A 23,327-nucleotide genomic window follows, 5' to 3' on the forward strand; every position below is an offset into this window, starting at 1 on the left:
TATAATAATATTCAAGATAATAACCAAAAACAGCAAAATTTCCATAAAATTACATATTCAGGGGCAGCAACCCAACAATGGGTTGTCCAATTCATCTGAAAATTTCAGGGCAGATAGATGTTGACCTGATTAACAATTTTACCCCCATGTCAGATTTGCTCTAAATGCTTTGGTTTTTGAGTTATAAGCCAAAAACTGCATTTTACCCCTATGTTCTATTTTTAGCCGTGGCAGCCATCTTGGTTGGATGGCCAGGTCACCGGACGACATATGTTTTAAACTAGATACCCCACAAATGATTGTGGCCAAGTTTGGATGAATTTGGTCCAGTAGTTTCAGAGGAGAAGATTTTTGTAAAAGATTACTAAGATTTACGAAAAATGGTTAAAAATTGACTATAAAGGGAAATAACTCTTAAAGGGGTCAACTGACCATTTTGGTCATGTGACTTATTTGAAGATTTAACTTTGCTGAATATTATTGCTGTTTACAGTTTATCTCTATCTATAATAATATTCAAGATAATAACCAAAAACTGTAAAATTTCCTTAATATTACCAATTCAGGGGCAGCAACCCAACAACGGGTTGTCCGATTCATTTGAAAATTTAAGGGCAGATAGATCTTGACCTGATAAACAATTATACCACTGTTAGATTTGCTCTAACTGCTTTAGTTTTTGAGTTATAAGCCAAAAACCACATTTTACCCCTATGTTCTATTTTTAGCTATGGTGGCCATCTTGGTTGGTTGACCGGGTCACCGGACACATTTTTTTAAACAAGATACCCCAATGATGATTGTGGCCAAGTTTGGTTAAATTTGGCCCAGTAGTTTCAGAGGAGAATATTTTTGTAAAAGATTACTAAGATTTACTATAAATGGTTAAAAATTGACTATAAAGGGCAATAACTCCTAAAGGGGTCAATTGACCATTTCAATCATGTTGACTTATTTGTAAATCTTACTTTGCTGAACATTATTGCTGTTTACAGTTTATCTCTATCTATAATAATTATTCAAGATAATAAACAAAAACAGTAAAATTTCCATAAAATTACCAATTCAGGGGCAGCTACCCAAGAACGGGTTGTTCGATTCATCTGAAAATTTCAGGGAAGATAGATGTTGACCTCATGAACAATTTAACCCCCATGTCAGATTTGCTGTAAATGCTTTGGTTTTTGAGTTATAAGCCAAAAACCACATTTTACCCCTATGTTCTATTTTTAGCTATGGTGGCCATCTTGGTTGGTTGACCGGGTCACCGGACACATTTTTTAAACTAGATACCCCAATGATGATTGTGGCCAAGTTTGGGTAAATTTGGCCAAGCAGTTTCAGAGGACAAGATTTTTGTAAAAGTTAACGCCAGACGCTGGACGCCGGACGCCGGACGCCGGACGCCAAGTGATGGGAAAAGCTCACTTGGCCCTTCGGGCCAGGTGAACTAAAAAGGGTTCAAAAGGTTGTGAATAAAATCATTAGACATATGAAAAATCTACCATCCACACCAAATTACTCAATATGACGGGGTTTAGGAGGGAGAAAAAAAGAAAAGAAAGAGAGCCACTGACAAGGTTCCTCAATGGGAATTGTCAAATGAACGTTGTAGGATTAAACTAGAATTTGGAGTACTTTTCTAGGTCGCAATCCCCCTCCTTGTAAGTATCTGTGGTATATAATCATGAATTCGAAGGTACACGCTCAGAAACTTCACAGTTTAACAACCGTTAGCACAATTCTCTGAGGGGTGCTGTTGCAAGGCAAAATTTCAGTTCTCATTTACTCATGGCAGTACAAATAATACGGTCCGAATCCATTCATATCTATTGAATTAAGTGTTAATAAGCAATGATAAGTTCTCGCCTTGACTACATATGAAATATTTGCAACTGGACATTAAAAATCAATTATTAAAAAATATCAAAATCAGGAGAAAGTCAGGTGAATTAATCTTAATGTTTAGTCCGAAATACAAATGAAATATAAATGTTTCTTCGGCATAACATGATTCGAAATAAATATGTGTAACCAAAATTAAAATTAATTTAATTCAGAGGAATTGGAAATATCATTGCGGCAAGAGGAAAAAACTTTCATTCCATGCTTTTATTATCTTTTTTTATCAGCCAACTTGTCCTTCTTGTTAACCAGAGCTAGATTCCAAGTTTTCTTGATTGGTTTCCTGTTACTCAGTGTTGCGATACTGTAACTGTTACTCAAGATTTGCGTTTCATATTTAGTTGACTCTTGTTTGTTTATTCGTTTTGTGTCCGTTAGGTTTGAGATTGTTCGAACAACGTACCTTTTTGGAACTAACGATGTGTTTTAGCTTGGAAACGTGTTAGCCGATCTATTGCCAAATTTCAAAAACCTTAGGAAAGAATTTACCCAAAATTTATTTCTGAGATGGTATCAACATGATGAAGATAATTAATCAATCCGTAACTTTGTATAAAAAACATTGTCCGGATAAATTACACACAAGAAGTATGTTCATTTCACGCTTGTAATGTATAGCCCTTGGGTTGTTTAGTCCGTTTTCTTTAGTCAGGAGAACTCTAGATTCCTTGCCATTTTTTCCAAAGACTATTACTTTCTTACTACTCTTGCAAGCAACAAAGACATTACCAGAAGCATCCGTAGTAATACCATCGGGAAAATCGTATTTCTGGCAGTATGACTTCCAGACAATATCTCCATTCAATTTCGCCTCGAATACCGAGTCACCACTTGATGTTGCATAATACAGCTTGTTGTTATGAACGCAACAATAGTCGGCGTAATCAGCTTTCCACACTGAAGATACAACTTTACCGGAAAGATTAACGAACTGGAATGTGGGGTCATCGAGGCTGACTACTAATATTTCACCAGCAAAAGATAAACCGTAACACTCCTCGCTCATTGATATAGATCGTTGCACCTCCGATGAGTCAATGTCGACGATAGCAATTTTCTTCTTTTTTACTAATGTTGTAGCAATTGTTGTTTTGTCTATGACTGCAACACCGAAACATATATCATTTAGTTGAATGATTTTGATAAGTTCACCTTCTTGGCTCATTAAAATAAGACGTCGGTTTGGCGAATTGTCGGCTAGGATAATTCGTCCATCATCTAACATATCTATATCTGTTATAAGTGTTTCCCTCGATGTCCCCGACGGTGTTTGAAAAGAACAAATGTTTGTCATGTTTATTTTATAAATGGCGCTTGAAGCAGAGGTCAATGAATGTCCTTGGTTTGGAGGATTCTCTAATAGAAGTTTCTTAGATGGTGAATACGTCACTTCTATCTTTCCAAATTCAGTTAAATCTTTTTCAAACTCCTTGAGTATCGATGAAAGATCTAACTGAATGTCAGCGCTATCTGATAATTTATCTGTTTGCAATGAAGTCCATGCTTTTTCTTCTTTTTCAATTGTTTTGTCCCATTCAAAAGCAGCAAGAAAAGCCTGGAACTTTGATTTATGTTGCTTTGCTTGTTCCAACTTACTTGACAATTTGTCAACTTTCTTTAGGATTGCTGAAAGCTTCTCAATACACATATCTATTCTTTCGTTTTGTGTTTTTTCTTCCTTTTCCAGTCCCTCCATTAGAATCAGCTGAACTTTATCAAAGTGTCTATTTATTGACTTTCGAATAGTTTGCACTTCGGTTATGATGTTATTTTTTTGAACTTTTAATCTTGTTTTATTTTCTTGTTTCTCCTTTAATAGACCGGTGATACTTTCAATAATATCCTCTACTCGATCCTCTAAATTTGAAAACGAACTATCGAATGACGTCATCCCCTTTTCGACTTCCGGTAATGGCTTCAATTCTTGACATCTTTTGTGTTTCTCAAAAATGCAAGTAACACAGCATGGTTGAGAGTGTTTTAAACAAAAAAAATCTAACTTTTGGGAATGGTCATTGCATTCCTGCTCCGAATCAAGATTGGAAGTTGACATCTTGTTATCGTCTATAGGTATTATTTTATGATTCTTTGTTAATTTCATACAGCCATGCTGTTTTTCACAATCAGTGCAGATAGCTTCTTCACATTCTAAACACCAACCAGAGGCAGTTTTCGGTATGTCATTAGTGATGCAAATGTCGCATATACATGTAGGTATTGATGTCGCCATTTTCAGCTGAAATATATTTTGTGATTTAAATTAATCAAAAGAACTAAAAGTACAGTACAATTCAATGAAGACGAGCAGTGAACTCTTAGAAAAACAAACATCAGGTAAATTAAAAAAAAAAATGTTGGTCTGAAAAAAAAAAAGTTTGGACGAGCAATGTGCTAAAGTATTCATGTTCGGAAATGGAAAGACCGTACAAATATAAATTAATGACCTTTAATAACAGAAAATCGAGGACCATTGCTCTCTGGACAGTCATATTTTTTTCAATATAAATGCATTATACATGTAGTCTTATATGCATGATTTTCTTTTATATAAATTTGTAAGTGGCTTTGAACTAGGTGTTAGTAACTGCGAGTACTCTCAGATCAGTACTTAGTGTCTTTTTATTGTTTGGATATACCCGGCCACGTCCACTCTGTGTTTTCGTTAGATGTATTTCTATTTATATCCATCTGATGAGTTAAGCCTTTTTCAACTGATTTATATACTTCGTTTTTGTGTTGTACTGATACAACACTGTCCAAGGTTAGGGGGATAGTTGGGATCCCGCTAACTTGTTTAACCCGCCACATTTGTCATTTGTATGTATGTGTCTGTCCCAGGTTAGGAGCCTGTAATTCAGTGGTTGTCGTTAGTTGATGTGTTACATATATTTTTTTCGTTATTTTTTTTACATTAATAAGACCGTTAGTTTTCTTGTTTGAATTGTTGTACATTTGTCATTTCGGGGCCCCTTTTATAAAGGCCGTACGTTGACCTACAAATGTTAATTTTTGTGTCATTTGGTCTCTTGTAGTTGTCTCATTGGCAATCATACCACATCTTTTTTTTATATTAAAGTTTTCAAGATACATGTAGGAACAAAATAATTTAAATTGTCATTTATAGTCGAATGACAATTTCATTGATATTTATATACTATTTACAGATCCTATTTGGTTAGTAATTTTTAATGTTAAAACTATGAATTTTACTTTCTGTCGATCTATAATTATAGATGAATTATACTTCTCAGAATATCATTTGCAGATCTTATTTTGTATGGGCTATAATATTTAAAATTATGTGTTAAATTTACTAAGTAACGATTCGATTACATTTATTGATTAGTTAAATATTACAAAATAACGGAATACTGCTAATAATATCAAAGTTGTTCAGTGGAAAGCATTACAGCATATACAGAAAACGTATTTATTGCCTCTAAACTTATTTCGATTTCTAATATTAGGTAAATATAGGTTTGATAAATCTTGTATCTGACTTTTTGTTGATAGGTTATCGTCTTATTGACCTTAACATTCATTTCTTAATTCGGCGTATAAATATTTGCATACCCCTACACTCGTAAATTCGGTTTTTATACATACATATCTTTTAATTTCGCGCCATTTCACTTGTCGAGCAAAACTCACTGATCAGATCGACACGTATATTTTGCATTCAAGATAATTATGTTATTAAATAGAGTTATCTTTTTCTGATTGAACGTTTTTGTATTTGTAGATTTCCTAGCATTTATTCGGAGATTTGGAGACACTGTTTTACAGAATTGTCACAATTTATTATTATTAAACTGATCAGTGCTATTTCTCATCCCACATTGATTTTTGTTTTATTTACGTATTGATAAGACAATCTTTATGTTCGTATGAACATAGCGAAGGAGAACATGACAATCATTTACTGTCATTCATTGTTTTAACGAAAAATGGTAAATAAGTCTCTCCGCAAACATGCAGCATTTCGGACTTATACACTAGAAAGGTCGGCGACTTGTAGTTCCAAATAATATTTCTGGGTAGGGTGATACAGTATATATCTGTGTCCCAACTGCTATATATTTTAAGCTCGTGTCGATGAGGTAAAAGGGAGGGTATATTTAACCATTTGTATCATATTAACATGTTATCGGCTTAGATGGTGTAATATTTGACGATAGACATCAAATAACCAATTGATCAATCAATTATAGCAAGTGCAAATGTTGAGCTTGAGTAACATTAATAATGCTAAAAACCAAATATTTTGAAAGCCAAACATGGACAATAAAAATATACAGATGATGCACATGAATTCAATATTACTGCGATTGGGTTTAAGTTGAGAAAGGAGTATAAAAGTGTACTGTGTTGTGTATTTTAAATTTATTTCGTTTATGTGTTTTTGAGTTTAGTGTGATGTCCATTTTAACTGAACTAGTATACAGTTTTATTTACAGGTCAGCTTAGGACCACCTCCGGGTGCGGACTTTTCTCGCTGCGTTGAAGACCCATTGGTGATCTTCGGCTATTGTCTGCTCTTTGGTTAGGTTGTTGTCTCTTTGACATATTCCCCATTTCCATTTTCAATTTTATATGACTTCAAGTTGCTTAATCATGTTAATGAAACTAAAAATAATTGTAACAAAAAGAATCATATTATCTAATATGGTACCACATTAGGCATGCAGCCATGGGCAGTTAGATAAGTACAGTGTGACAAAGGATTAAACACTATATTGAATAAAATGATTTTCTGATTAAAATACCCCCTCCACCGCCCCGAAGACAACACAAAATTTTACGAAAACCAAATAAATATCAAGAAACTAAGAACGACAACTCAGATAAAAAATGAGAGACCATATATTTCGAGTTAAAAAAATAATTAATTGATGGTAACATGGACGTGACGGTGAATTGATTTACATTTTCTTTAAATAACGGAAATCAGAGGTTTCTGCAATTTTTGAAGACATGTCATGTTTTTTCTTCATGGTCTAGTATACTGCTTTCTTCGATATTTTTATTTCATTATTTCATATAAATTTCCTTGTTAATCAATTTTGTAATCTACAAAATCAGTCAATGATTCAAAACGTTTAAATTTATTCTTCATGACTTGGACTATATCAATATACCTTCACCTGTTACATCGCAACGTTCTGAATCCGTTAGTATACATACATATGACCTACATATTCTTACATTTAATTGATAGAACGCAGTTGGAAAATTGTTTTTTTTATAGATATTTATACCTTTGATGAAACCAAGAATTATCAAATTCAATATATACATTGTAAAATAATTGCAACACAATGCAAGCATTCACCAAAAATAATGATAAACCACAAACCTTAGTTAGTATTTGAACTGACTATACTATGTTACTATGTAAATTTCACACAATAAACTGTTTATTTGTTTACTTTTGTCAGGCCGAGTCAAGGTTATAGTGGTCACGACCTTTCATATCACGTGATATTTATATTGATCAGTACATATGGTTCAAATGAGGTCAAAATAAATCACTTTGAAGATAAGACATTTTAATTTTCACACGAACAGAGTTCTAATAGATGTATCTAATCAACACTTATTAGTTAACAAAATAAAATAATAGGAATTATAAGTATAGTTGCAATAGCACTATACATGTAATTACAAGTAAAATCACAAAAATACTGAACTGCGTGGAAAATTCAAATCTCTAATCAAATGAAAAAATCAAAAGCTCAAACACATCAAACGAATTAATAACAACTGTCATATTCCTTGCTTGGTATAGATAATCTTAGCCGTACTATGATTTGGCACAATGTTTTTGGTCATTAATGCTCTTCAACTTTGTACTTTCTATTTGTTCGGATCTGAGCGTCACTGATGAGTCTCATGTAGACGAAACGTGTATCTGGCGTATTAAATTCTAAGCCTGGTACCTATTTACACCACTAGTTCGATGTCACTGTAGGTGTAGTTTCGTCCCCGAGGGTATCATCAGCCCAGTAGTCAGCGCTTCAGTTTTGACATAACTATCAATTATATGGTCATTTTTTTTTAAATCTTCTGTTTGCAAACATAAGAATTATTCGATACACTAAGGATTTTTTATCCCATGCATAGATAGCCTAAGCCGTATTTGGTACAATTTTTTTGGTATTTTAGATCATCAATGATTTTCATCTTTGTACTTGTTTGACTTTCATTTTTTCTTTTTATCTGAGTGTCACTGTTGAGTCTTATGTAGACAAAACATGCATCGGTCGTATTAATTTATAAGCCTGGTACCTTTGATAACTGTTGGGACAAGTTTTTTCCTATGTAGAAAATGATGGATTTAATCTGGTTTTACAGCTAGCTATACCTCTCACTTTTATGACAGTCGCATCAAATTCCTTTATATTGATAACGATGCGTGAATAAAATAAACATTATAAATACAAATGTTAGAAATAGGGGTACAGCAGTCAACAATGTGTTATAAACGTAATCCATATAAAAACAAACAAATATGTGATAAAGAAGCACACAAAGACATATATCAAATTAAACAACCTCATTCATTGCTTAGTGTTTATAATAGCAAGATATTTACTCTAAATTAACATACACGTGCATTTCTTAAACATTTTGTATTTTACATTAAATTCGTATCAATAAAATTGACACTTTACAAATTTGGTTCGTACGATGCGGTTGTCTTCATTTAAAACTTTAAAAATCACGTAGATATTAATGTCAAACTGAATACAAGTAAATGTGTTTATAACTGATGAAAATACACTATGAGTGAATCAACGTAAATACCAAAAAAAATGATATCGTTAGTGAGCTGACAATCGTATCGTTACTTTATCCCTTCTGAATAAGTTTGTTTCAAGGTTTGCTTAGCTTTTGAAATGAATGACGACATTTTCGTGATTTGTAAAGAATATTACCATAACAGATTGGATATAAAAGATAGCTGAACGTATAAGGTGTTTGAACGTTGATTTATATTTACGAATGACGTCCTTGTACCGCTGATAACAGTACTTAGCTTTAAATATTGCACTATGTTTGAAATGTATTACATGTATAGTTGAGCAAGACAATTACTACTTCACAAAATTCTTTTAAACTATAACGTAAGTCCTATATTTCTTTTTGCTGCTTGTTGATTGAAAAAAGAAATTGTACATGTTGGTCACCGTATGTTTTTTGACAATGAGAAAAAAATACCTCATAGTGTATAAAATAACCCGCCTGGCCTCTGTATTGCAAGGCAATTCACGAAAAACGTATAAAACATGACAGATATAAACCGACGACAACCACTAAATATCAAAGAACTAGTAGTTTCTGAAACAAAGTTCAAAACAAATTTAAACTAATAAACATGATAAAAATATCTTATTTCCAAGACTGAAGTATCAATCAATTAATGCACATCAATTGGCACTAGAAAGAGACAACAATTATACCGTAGAGCAGTAATCTTCACTAGGCAACAAATGTGTTGTCAACACATTGCACCTAGAGACGGGCTTCAGCTGAACCCTAAACAAAAATGTGTACTTTTTCAGAAAAAATAACGTCACACTAGAACTACACTCCGAAACAAATAAATGAACTAAAATAAAACTGATCTAAGGAGAGAATCGGAACAGGCACTAAAATGAGACAGAGTTAAACATGTTTTGTGAGATATCAACTCCCTCTCTCTCTCTCTCTGCACCTCTAGCCAATGAAGATTAACAAAAACACAGCAATACGCAGGGTAAAATTCAGTTTAATGGGAGATCGAGTTCGATGTTAGAACAGGTAACAGACGAAAATAAACAAAATGACAATGATCAACATATATTGACAAATAATCACTAGCAAACCATCCCGTTATATTAAGGGTTTAGTACCAATGTATCATGTCATCATAACATATGAGAAGAACATAACCTCTATCATGCCAACAACTGGTTTTAGAATAAATGTGTTTATTTTCGATGGAAATACCCTATGAGTAAATGAATATTAATACAAAAAATGCCATCTTTAATGAGCTGACAACAGTATCGTAACTATATTCTTCCCGAATAAGCATGTTTAAAGGTTTTGGTTAGCTTTTGAAATGAATGACGACATTTTTGTGCTTCGCTAGAATACTACCATAAAAGATTAAATTTGAAATACTTAAACGTATAAGATTTCTCCACCTTGATTTAAATCTACGAATGACGTCCGTGTACCGCTGACAACATGCGAATGTAACGAGTTGAAATGCATAAAGACTATAAGATGATACATAAGAAACATCACCATCTGAAAATGGATAATTAACAAGAGGAAATGAAAAATCATATCTTTTATCGAAAGTTTTGGTATTAAGCTTCCCGTTATAGATATTGATATCACGATTCAGGAAAAGGCAGCGTCCATTTTTAATATAAGCTTTATTCCAAGTCAGTTCAGCTCGATAAGTCTTTTTAGTGTACATACTGAACTCGTCATTATTGAGATTCAATATATCTTCCAAATATCTAAAAGTGTTATTAAATGTTTGTATCTGAGGTTGTTTCGATAGGTCTATGCTGATTTTAGTCATAAATTGTAACTCGAAACAATACAGAAAAAAAGCCAAAATAAGTGGTTAGCAGTTAGTCAACATTAGAATTTTGATATCTTGATGATAAACAGAATATCCATATCTTGATGATATACAGAATTTCCATATCTTGATGATAAACAGAATATCCATATCTTGATGATATACAGAATATCCATATCTTGATGATATACAGAATATCCATATCGAACAAAAACGGTATCTAGTAAACATTCAAGTGCGGTAATTGTATCAAAACAGTTCTTTATTTAGTTTTTTGTTTGTTGAATATACATGTATGCTTTGGATACAGTATGCCTTCCCGATGTTAGAATACAGCAGAATTCAATTATTTGCAATAAAAATACCAAAATCATAGCATAAAAAATTAATATATATATATATATATATAAATGACATAATTTATCACTAGCAAAAGAGTATACGAGAGATTTACTTAATTCTATCGAATGCCTAATGAACAGATGCGTCTAACAAGATGCTTATCCCTATTTGAATATGACAATGTCTGTGTTTTTCTAAGGGAAACCTCGAAATAGTTTGTATTGTAATGATCGAATCTATTAAATGAGTTGACTAAATGCAATTTATGTGCATGTCGTTGTTGTCATTTCCTTTTTCAAATAACGGGCTAGAAGATGTGCATCATCACTAGAGAACACAAAATAGCCATATGATGCCAGATCTTCTAAATTATCCCAGTTGTTGTCTTCACTAAGACCTACAGATACTATGATCGATTGCTCATTTGCTGAGTGTTTTAGTTTTTCTATTAGATGAGAATCAAGGAAGACGCCATTTGATATAAATATAATAAAATTGGTTGACGATGAGGTCATCCCAATATCTTTGATGTGTTGTGACAACAATGATTGGTTGACATGATTACCATTATATTCAACAAGTGAAAGTCCACCAAGTTTACGTTTCATTCCAGAAATATTTTGAAGCGGAATTGCTTCTGTTACGTCTTCACTGAATATATCCACTGATACATTTATATTCAGCAAATTGAAAGATATGAGCTCTTCGATTAATGTATAAATGAATTGTCTCCCCTCTTTGAATAGTTTTTGACTGATAGATCTCGAACTATCAAGCAGGATGCGTAATTCACCACCAAAATCCACTTTACAGGCTTAAAAAGACGGAAAAGTGTTATTGTTTTATATCAAAATATGATTAAACGAGTTCATACAATATCATAATCGACCGGTAAAAGCTTATAAAGCAAGATGTAAGTATACAAATAAAAATAGTAAGTTGCTTTGGTAAAGAAATACATTGCGTTATTCCACAGAAAACATTGAAAGTACATATAAAACACAAACTTGATAATACCATGAACGCAAAACCTAAAAAATGGCATGTCAGAACAAAAGTGCACAAATTAAAACAAGAGCTTCGATTTTTTCTGTAGAAGTTTCTGATTGATTATATGTTGTAAATGGGTGATGTATAATATTTTGTTGTTTTCAGTTGATCATGTATTTTAATATAATATGAATAATTTTAATTCGTACATGTACAATGCAAAATGAACAAGGAATGGTAAAAACAACTTCTCAAAATTAGCAGTCCTTATCAAAATTCAATGCCAATCAAATCAAACGAATGGATAACAACTGGCATATTCCTGTCTTGGTACAGACATTTTCTGATGTAGAAAATGGATGATTGAATCTTGTTTTATAGCTAGCTAAGCATCTCACTTGTAAGACAGTCGCATCAATCGCATGTATGTTCATGTTACATCCGATTAGACAGTGTATGCACAGAAATAAAAAAAAAAATACCGCAAAATGTATCACATTATGTTACACTTACCAAGACATCCAGGAACAGCTTAATTCGATTGAGGATACTTCCAAAAAATTCCGAAAAATGTATGACACTATGTTAAAGCTTAATTCGTATGAAGATACTTCCCCAAAATACCGAAAAATGTATGACACTATGCTACACTTACCAAGACATCCAGGAACAGCTAGATTCGATCGAAGATACTTCCAAATAATATTTGCTGATGGTCGAAGAATTGAGTTAATGTCTGTAGAAATCAGTTCAAGATGATCATGTTTCACCGACGAACCAATTCCAACAGTGGCAACAATCATCTTTGGAAAACTTAGTAAAAGGTCTGCTTGAGTTTTTAGTTCGCTACTTGCAACCATCAAACCATCAGTGAATATGACAACGAATCGTTTGGCATATGATCGCGGACCGTCGTCCTTATCGACATATGAAAACATTTGTCTAAAAATGAAAATATTAATACTTTAGTTGATACTTTCTAAGAAATAATTCTTTCATGTCTTTGCTGATCATATACTTTCGAGTTCAATGCATTTCCGTCAAAAACTTGGGTTTTAATAATAATATATCTTTTTATTGTCACAAAAGTAAAATTATTATACTTGTGACATAAACAGAACGAACATCATTCGTGCATTTACGGGCATCGTCACACTTCCCTTCCCATGTTTTGAGAGTGATTGAAAATTTATGATGCTATATTGAACAAATTATTCGGCGAATTGAATTCTCATAATTGACAATCAGCACAGCTGTAATAGGGAAATGTGATTAAATAATTACGGAACAAAAGCAATTTCTAGTTTATCCTGCACAACGCCAATCCATAAGACGCTTTATGAACGTTAATAGTGCAAGGGTATAGGGGATCCCTTCTTTCAGGTAAATGATGCACAAAGTTGCGCATAATTGACAATTTTTGTCCGGTTAGGACAAAATTGAACGTGATCTAAAAACCACAGAAAGCCATGTAAATATCTGTGAAACATGCGTTACCACGATGTAAATTTTGACAGACACAATAATACCAATGTTGAATTTAAAATAGAACATGCCTTTAGAGAGTTATTTCGAATCTAAAAGGAATTGAACATAAAATTTTGTTATTCAATAAAAAACATACTTACCAGTTTGCAGCAAAATATAAAACATAGATACCAAACATATTATGTATACTAGTATTGTATTTTCCCCTCATTCTAAATCAGTACATCCCTTACCTGACCGGTTGGTTATTGTTATATTTTTTTTTTATCTCAGTTCTTTATTGGTCAAAATTTGATTATGATTTCAAATTTTCTTGCTTTCCGCTAAAATTTCTAGAGTGACGATATGACAAAAGCAACCATGCCTAATGACGTTACTTATAAAGAACACATCGTTTTTCCGGTAGTTCGAAAAGAAGAATTAAGGTTGTCTGCATAATGTCTAAATGTCAATAGAGAAACAGATTTCACCTCCCAATATTGTGCAATACGATTTTTATCAACCCTCGACAAGTAAAATTTTAAATATCAAAATCGTTCTGCGTGCCTCCAGTTTTAAATTAGAAAATTTAAATGTCTGGAGTAGATAAATATCGTACCACACCCGATACAGTGGTATGTAAATCTATATTTATACAAACCTACGTGGTAGAACTCAATGCATTCTTCAAATTTGAAATACCAGTAGCTGTATTCATTTTGGAAATATGTGCGAGGACTTCAGTTTTCGTTTTATGGTCACTTAATCGCAATTCTGTTTTTGCCGATGTCGAAAAAGATTGTATTGCAATCTGACATTCCATAGCATTAATTGGTAGCTCTGATATTACATCGGACATTAAGTTTTTCAAAGAATGTATGTCTATACTTAGAGACATATCTACAACGAACACAATATCTGCTGCCTTTAGAAAACATTGACCAGGATCTAAAATAAACATGGAGGATACATGTAATAAAAAAAATCCATTTTCAACACCTTCAAATTCAAATAGCAGAGGATCACAAATTAGATACATAAACTGACATAAAAAACAAAGCAGCCGAAATCGTTCAATGCAATTTTGAATAAACATTTTGAATCTCATCTTTATACAATAACATGATTAATCAACTATGATTGTCAATAAGAAAACAACATTTGAACTATATATTAACAGAGAAACTAGCAAATTCAAAGACGGTTAAAATGATGTTTATCACGCTTCGGAATTTTTTGCGTTTGAATTCTCATCAATCTCGTTTTTCATTTGGCTTCCATCAGTTATGATTCGAGCGCAACGATTGTTGTATCATTGATTAGTTACAAATACCCTATATTAGAACAGATATGTCTTCCTTAAAGATAGTTTAATTTATTATTATTAGTTCTAACACATGCATTCAATTAGAACGGTTTTTATCCGGAATTTTATATTGAGTGTCAAAAAGTTTTATATAGAAAACATTTCTTCTAGAAGAAGAAAGGTACATAGCTTGCCCACCATAGTAGACCTGTATAACAGCAGTTACCTTTCTCTTATGAGTTTTTATAGGCTCTTACGATGCAGTTATTTTTTGTATAAAAATATACAATACCTCCAGGAGTAGGTGCAGGTCTAATGTCTCTCAAATCTACTCTAAAGACAAACTTTCCTGGATATCCGACGTTCGAAAGATTAGGTAAATTGATAATTTGTGATGTTCTAGAACCTTCTACAGAATAGAAGTGGATATCGTCCCCCATATTGAATCCAACCTTTCAAGATAAGAATAATAAAAAAGTCAGAGAAAATGTTTGTTTTGTGACATATATTAGTCTTTTCGAGATTTTCTAAATATACAAATAAGATTGTCCACTTGAATTTACCTTGAGTTGCAAGATCGAATGTCCAAATAGATGATTTATCCTTTCCGTCATGTTATTCCTTTTTCTTTTTCTAGTACAAACTCTCCATTTTCTTTTAAATGGAAAGAAAAAAGAGAGACGAAAGATACCAAAGGGACAGTCAAACTCATAAATCGGAAATAAACTGACAACGCCATGGCTAAAAATGAAAAAGACAAACAGACGAAAAATAGTACACATGGTGCAACATAGAAAAAAGAACTCATGGGTCTTTTGGACAAATTTCGTAAATTTACAGTTTCTCCGTTGAGAGGTATAGTATATGTAAATATTGTTAGATGGAAATATTCTAATAGCTTCGAAACCTTCAAACTTTTTTATATATATATGTTCAGTCTAGGTGACCGAATGATGTAGAGCTCTGGACACTGTGCATTAGGTGTTGTCTCGATATCCCCAAAGCAGGAGTTCCGGTCCGGGATAAACAAACATTTGTCTCTGTAAATTTACAAATCTAACATTGTTTGGGCTGATATTTAGATAAATTATATAATTTGTATACAGATGTATTAGTTTTCAGCCAGGTAGCACCATCACTGGCGATTGATACCAGCTGTCGTACAGTTGTCATTGGTTCAGACGTACTTAAATTTATATATTTTATTCATATATTTATATTTACCTGAGCAGGTATATCACTAGATGCTATCCATTCTATCTTATTATAATTGTAAATCACAAAAGCACTTTTGCTATCTGTAATCAAAACGGCCTGAAACGTATTTCTCTGAAAAAAAAAATAAACGCATATCTCACTACATTTAGAGTTACCTCAAAATGATAACTGATACATTGTTATGCATACAGACAAAAAACAAAATTCACATTGAATAAACGACTCAGTATATGTGTTACAATGTTACAGTTAATTTGTATAATCAGTTATTATGTAGAATCCCTGAAATTTTCAGGGATTATGTAGAATCACTGGCCAGTTTAGGGATTATATGTTATCATTAAAATTTTCAGGGATTATGTAATAACTAGAAAAAAAAACGTCAGGGATTATACATAACAACTGAAATGAAGAATTAATTTTCTTTTGAAGAAAATGAATAAAAGTCAAGTAATTTATGCTATAAAATCATATTAAAACAGAATTACACGGTATGAAGCTAAATTGTAAAATGTTAAACCCAAAATATCAAAATGATAAACCTATTTTTTAAATGTTAGGCACAATATATTAAAATATTAAACACAATAGTCATTATATCAAAATAATATGCTTCACATCTGTTTATACCTCAATATCCACATTTTAGAAAACATTTTTCTTCACATCAAATCAGATTTTATTTTTGGGAAACCTAAGAGAAATAAAGCGTTCAGTAAAAACATCTGTAGGTACCCCCAAGAAAGAGACATAGCAACCTCGAACTTGTTCAAGCAAGATATCATATTTTTGTGGCCAGGTGATATCCTTTTTCAGACTTTTGGTGGTCAATTACCATTATGTTTTTTGGGATTCCTTTTCCTTTTTTTACCCTGTGGAATTGCTGTGAGAATATTACACCATTTGCCAGCTTCCTCTAAAATTGTGTCTTAATTCTCAGTCCTTAGTTTTTCTATACATTTTGATAAGTACGTTCTTTTTGTTTTAATTTCATGTACATTTGAACAAAAAAAAAAATAAAAAAAAATACAAATGTTCCATAATCTTCTTCACCATTTATTTTACATGTACCACAAATCACATGCTCTGTGGATTTACAAATAAAATATGGATATTCATTTAACGCTGGCTTTTAATAAACAAACAATAAATGTAAAGTTATCGCTTTAAAGTGAATCTTGATATTAATAATTTTGAAGTCTTCAACTTTATCTCGAAACCCTGTGTTGGTTATATCTTTAAGATCATCCTCGGTGTATAAAAGCATAATTCATTCATCTGACAAGGAATATGAAAGTAAAAAATAATAATTTGTATTTTTTTATCAAACAAAGGATCCTTGAATAATTCATAATCCCTGAAATTATATTAGGGAATTTGTAAAATAACTATTTAAATGTTCAGTAATTATGTAAAATAACTGGTCATTTTCAGGGATTATATATAATTACTAATGATTTTAGTGATTTTACATATTCCCTGAAACATCAGGGATTCTACATAATCCCTGATTATACAAATTTACTGTAACATATGTATATTTACATGGAGGTTTTTTCTTACATCGATCAAATATAACACTAAGAAAAATTCAATTTATGTTGGATTTTAATTTTCAAATCGATTATTGACAATAAACACGACAAGGGTCAGCTGAGAAAGGAACTTCTGACAAAATATATGATTGCTTGCAGCTTCCCAATTATCATCCTTTCATGTCTATGTAGCAACATTCAAGATGAGCTTTTATATAGATTATACCTATCTAGCTACTTAGCTTGTGTTTTCAATCAGACGTCCTTAAATGTGGGTTGCTGCTGACATGAAAGCTATTGAACAGTGCATTGATTTCAAGAGGTGAAGATTCACAGTTGCCTTTTCGATCACGTTTTATGAACATTAAAGCCCGAATTGAATATGACTTTTCTTTCTCAGAAAATTCCATTTAAAAACAAAACCTGAATGGTGATGGAAAGTAGTCAACTTATTAGCCAATAGAACTTAAACTAGAACAATATAGAATACTAATAGTCAACAAAAATTACTTATGGTTAAGGGGCGTATAACGCATAATCAGCGTAAAGGTTAACGTAAAAGACTGATCATAGGAGAGGATTTCAACATATGGTCGAATTATCGTGAAAGTTTTCTATGTTGTGTCATGTGTACTATTGTTTGTCTGTTTGTCTTTTTCATTTTTAGCCATGGCGTTGTCAGTTTATTTTAGATTTCTGAGTTTGATTGTCCCTTTGGTATCTTTCGTCCCTCTTTTACTTAAATCCAATCGGGTGTAATTATTTGCCGATGGAAAGTCATGTTCTCTTACGAATGGTACGGACTTCACTGAACGAGAAGGTGTGAGTAACTATGTTCTCATGATAATAAGATGTACATATTTTTTTATTCTAAATGTGTTTACTGAGACATTGCTGGAATTTATATGCACTTTGACAAAACTGTCAAATGCTAGTTCTATATTTATTTACAATGATAATGTGTTGTGTCTTTGGTTTGATATGAATTAAGCATAAAAAACTATCTGAGGTGTATTACAAATTTGAAATTTATCACAGAATATCATTTTTCTCTTATGGTTGTGGCCTGTTATTTATTTTTTGCATGAGTCGATATTTTTCGTATCACACTGCACTGAGTGTGATACGCAAATCTGCATTAGTTTGATTGCCTTATCCCTTTCTCACTTGTTATGATACCTATAATTGTCCATTATTTTAGATGATTTGTATTTGTTCATGTTTAATTACTGGATACTTACAATAAAGTGGAGCCTTGCCTACCAGGGCATCAGGTACATCAAAATTGAGAATAGAAATGGTGAATGTGTCAAAGAGACAACAACCCGACCAAAGTCATGTTTTTGAGATCTCAACCCTCCCCTACACCTGTAGCTGTTGTAGAAAAGCATACAACAATACGCACAGTACAACTAAATTGAAAAAAAAATCAGAAAAAAACAAGGACACATGAGTTAACAACGCATTTAATAATTTCTTGGCTAAAGTATGAGACTGACTAAAGAGTATTATAAGTTATCATTCCATCACACCGGTAATGGTATTTTGGTTCAAATGATAGCTTTTCCATTGAATGAAACCAAGTAATGGAGGAAATGAATAATTTAATGTATAATGCATGAAGTCCAAACCTTTTCCAATTCAGAAGATGATGCGCCAAAGTGAGGCACATTATACCAGGTGACAATATACGTCCATTCTGCGATAAAATGTTTCATTACAGGAAAATATTTTCGGATTTCTGTAGTAGCCGTGCTGAGGGCTACTGGTTCCATTGATTCTCTATACCATATATTGCATGTTGAATCACACCTGCTAGTATCTATATCAGCCCAAAAAGGAGCAAGTACCACTAGCGCACCAATGTTTGGAAACGGTTCTGGTGTAAATGTGGAAATAGAATTCCTAAACGATACAAGTCCATTTGTATTCACCTATAATAATAAAAACACAGCAGAATGCATCGAGTGTGTAGGGAAATGTTATATCCTTGGTTAGCTTGCTTGGTACTGAACCGTGAATTCATTATTAGGTTAGGTAAACTACCCTCCTTAAAGATTAGACTAGTGACTAGTCCGAAGGACTAGACTACTCCGAAAGGAAGGTAGTTTACCTAACCAAATAATGACTTCACAGTTCAACTAACGTACAAGCAAGCTAACCAAAGATTATTCCTCTACCTACACACTCATTGCATTCTGCTATAACGCTTTAATTGATTCTAATATCACATATTTTGTTTAACAATTAAACTTGGTGTACAGCATTCCATAAAAAAATTCACTTACTATAAAAGCTTAGGTTCACTTGATATTATCAAATGTTGCAGACAGTGATAATCAGAATGCTATGGTCATTTTTTTTATAATCGTCTTTCATTTTGCTTAGGTTTAGTTTAGTTTAAACATATTTATTTATAGTGGATTGGGAAACAAGTTTTGCAACTTATATTAATCCCTTTCCACTTTGCGGGTACGAGTGCTGCCTTGTAGCGGCATTAGCCTACTCTTTTTCGAAATCTACAAGGGTGTCTTTTACGTGCAAGAGATAAGGCTCTCTCTTAACACGGGTCAGCCATTTATCGTCCCCTTCCGACGGACTATCATCGTTCCCTCAAGACCATACTCGAAAACGGTGTCAAGGGAGAGCCGAAAATTCAGTTTCTGAAAATTTCATCCCGGATCGGGAATCGAACCAGGAACCTTTGTGTTAGTAGTCCGATGCACTAACCACTACCCCATTTATGGGCTTTGTTTATAGAGTGTACATATGCTATTTTGTCTTTTAGGTTGGTGATATAGTAGTTTGTTTTTAAAATGATTAAGATTATAGCACAATGATAACTCCTGTATCCCATTATTTGACATTTTTAACTATCATGTATATTTTGTTTCGCTTACACATTGTTGTCATAATATTAGAGTTCTATGCGACTGTCATATGAGATGCTTAGCTTCCTGTAAACCAGGTTTAATTTTCCATTTTCTTCTGAGGAAAATTATGTTCCAAGTCAGGAATATGACAATTATTTTTCAATGCGTTTGAAGTTGTTATTCTTTTGATTTTTATAAATTGATCAGGATCTTTCTGTACGTGGCATACTGATGCCTTATATTTTTATCAACCTATTTTGGATTTTGTTGGGTAAGTTGTATAATTGGCATTCATACCACATCTTCTGATTTCATATCATAAATTTACACTCATAATCAAAACAAAAACTGGATGATATTTGTTATATAAACAGACTCGCTTAATACATTTTATTTGAGACTACAACTAAAAAGGCAATAGGTATTACATATATACGTTTATTTTGGACTTTTGAGATAAAAGGATTTATCTGATATATAAAAAAAACTATTTCCTATGATTGCTTTGTTTGTATTTTAATAGATTAATAACATAGATCGATAATGTTAATGTTTGTTTTATAGATTTGTGAAAGTATACATTTACAGCTGATAGAATACGTTACTATTGCCATATATACTGTTATCGATTTAATTTTTACACGTCTAAATATTATTTTGTGAAGCCGAATTTAAGATTAATCTCACTGGTACCTGTAAGTTGTCACAGTTTGTTAAAGAAATAAGTTATATTGATTCATGTCGAAACTGAATCAAATATTTTTTTCAGCACTTACAAAGAGCTGCTTACGATGTTCAGAGAAGAATTCAAATACCACTGATATGTTCTGAACCGGTGAAGACCCATCATCGTTTGAATGAAGCAATGTATCCTTTGTACCATGTCCAAAAGGAAAGAACTCAGAGATTTGTACATTGGCAAATACTGTACCGGAAACAAATAAAAGGAAAACTACTGGTAACATCTCCATCTTGGAATGAAATAGAAAGAAAAAACAAAAAATAAGATAAAAAAGTTTAAAACAGAATAAAAGAGAAAAATATCCGATTGATTAGATTGTTTACTAATTTATAGTTTTAAGTACTTTTTTTTCGATTCAGCGATTATTTAAACGAGTTATAACAGCCCCTTTTCCGGTAAAAGTACGAAACCTCGTAACGTTTCCTTCATTTTCAAACACCAATCAGTGATTTATAACTAAAAACAAACCGGTGGCATAATGCACATTGAACAAAAACAAAAACATATAAATATCAACTTATATTCATATTCACAACTATTTTAAGGAATACACATAAACAATTTTATTTCGAAATTTGTGCAACTTTATTAAAGTTGTATACGACGGAGTGGATTCCAAAAATTAATCTTCTAACTCTTCTTCATATTTTAAAAGTCTTTCAATTAATATTCACAGCCCGTTTTGTAAATGTAAACATATCTAGTATTTCTATTGTACTCATTGTTTATTTTCTCAACATATTTACCTTTATTTTACTGCATAATATCCATGTATACCTTTGTTTATAAAGCAGTTTATTAGAATAAAGTGTATATATAGTAAAAATACAGTATATGAAATTTAATGAAATAAAATGAAGGACGCAATTATGTCATAGCGATAATAACATTATAGATTGCTGAAAAAAAGAATTGTACAATACCTTTTAAATTCCACTGTAGTTGAAAAATTAGTAAATAATATTGTTTTGTTTGCACACTTCCCACTTCCTGGTCTATCTTATATTTCTTTTAAACTACTTGTATTGTTGTAAACAAAGGATTGAAATATAAATTGATCGTACTTTATCTTTAAGTGACTTTTCCGATCATTTCAGTACGTGCAAATCAATACAAGTCATGTATTAACCTTTTTATATATGCATGTCATTTCATATTTGATTTTATCAAAGAGTTTGTCGGAAATTTGTGTCAATTCATCAACCAGCTGGAAAATACAAAGTGAAATTTTTTTCCCCTTGATTATAAGAAAACTCTTTTAGAGTAATTAAATAGTCAATCTTAATTGGTGCGGCTTTATACCGTTCGTTCAATGACGGACGGTTTTTGCGGATAAGTATAGCAATTATTTTGTGTTTGGTTAAGCCCTGGTCACAACGAACCCACTACACATTTTTGCAGCGCCACGACATAAAAATTAGTCAAATCGCGGGTAATTTTTATCATCGTACGACAGTCGCACGATATTTTGAGCATCGTGGCGCTGTCGTGTGTCGTCGGACGAAAATTGGACGTGCACCTTTTTTGCTCTACAATTTTTTGTCGTGTCACTGTCTGTTGGCTGTCGTAAAGCCCCATTCACAACAGATCGTACGAATTTTTGTCGTGGAAGATCTATAAAATAGGTGTCGTGCAAACTGTAAAAAAACTGGTCACATCAGCTACGACATGTCCAAGATAGGAACACTACAGAAAAAATTGTAATTGTACTGTTCTGGGTTTGTCGCAAGTCGGTCGTGCAACAGTCGTGCGACAGTCGTATGACAATCGTGAGTTGTTTGGGGATGTTTTCAGATTATCATGTCATGTGATGCCCGTGTAACTGTCGTGTCACTGTCGTGCAGCTGTCATACGACTGTCGTACAACAGTCGTGGGTCACTCGCGCGTTTGAATCCGATTTACTAGTATATAAAAAAGGCCTGATTTATTAAGTGCCATTTGTCATTTGCTTTCAATATTATTCAGTGTTATTATAAGTTCGGTGCACAAAAAAAACAACGTTTTTCGTATTAATTTGTATTATAATTGTTCAGCGAATTTTAACCAGGATGCCCCCGAAAAGAAAAATTAACAAAAGAAAGGTGGTAGCAACGCTAACAGGACCATATTTTGCTCTAGTTGGGAGTCCGACAAGGCGCCTTTTCAACAAGGCCAAGCGTAACGTTCTGGTGTAGTAGCCATCCTCCTTATACGGCAGACGATATGTTTTTCCGAACATTCATTCCTGCCGAATTGTATTCTTCTGAATAAAACTAAAATATGTTGCACGACAAACGTACTACTGTCGTACAACAGATAATTAATGGTGTGCGAGCATCGTACGAAATTTGGTATTTGTGGGACAATCGTGCGACTGTATCACTA

At 32.5% G+C, this 23,327-nt stretch overlaps 2 protein-coding genes across 2 annotated transcripts; both read right to left on the reverse strand.

Moving 5' to 3' along the window:
- Window positions 1-2,384: 2,384 nt before the first annotated feature.
- Window positions 2,385-7,351, reverse strand: LOC139501036 (E3 ubiquitin-protein ligase TRIM56-like). Its single transcript, XM_071289991.1, has 2 exons — window positions 7,262-7,351; window positions 2,385-4,141 (listed from the first exon to the last, which is right to left on the reverse strand). Exon 2 carries the CDS (start codon window positions 4,133-4,135, stop codon window positions 2,441-2,443), a length of 1,695 nt encoding a protein of 564 aa, XP_071146092.1. The 5' UTR covers window positions 4,136-4,141; window positions 7,262-7,351; the 3' UTR covers window positions 2,385-2,440.
- A 3,562-nt stretch (window positions 7,352-10,913) lies between these two features.
- LOC139502048 (collagen alpha-6(VI) chain-like) lies at window positions 10,914-22,178 on the reverse strand. Its single transcript, XM_071291368.1, has 8 exons — window positions 21,886-22,178; window positions 20,997-21,191; window positions 18,979-19,281; window positions 15,819-15,923; window positions 14,887-15,046; window positions 13,954-14,236; window positions 12,477-12,763; window positions 10,914-11,645 (listed from the first exon to the last, which is right to left on the reverse strand). The coding sequence occupies exons 2-8, from the start codon at window positions 21,189-21,191 to the stop codon at window positions 11,095-11,097; spliced, it is 1,884 nt and encodes a 627-aa protein (XP_071147469.1). The 5' UTR covers window positions 21,886-22,178; the 3' UTR covers window positions 10,914-11,094.
- Window positions 22,179-23,327: the final 1,149 nt, after the last annotated feature.

This window comes from Mytilus edulis, chromosome 13 (assembly GCF_963676685.1).
Source record: "Mytilus edulis chromosome 13, xbMytEdul2.2, whole genome shotgun sequence".
NCBI lineage: Eukaryota > Metazoa > Mollusca > Bivalvia > Mytilida > Mytilidae > Mytilus > Mytilus edulis.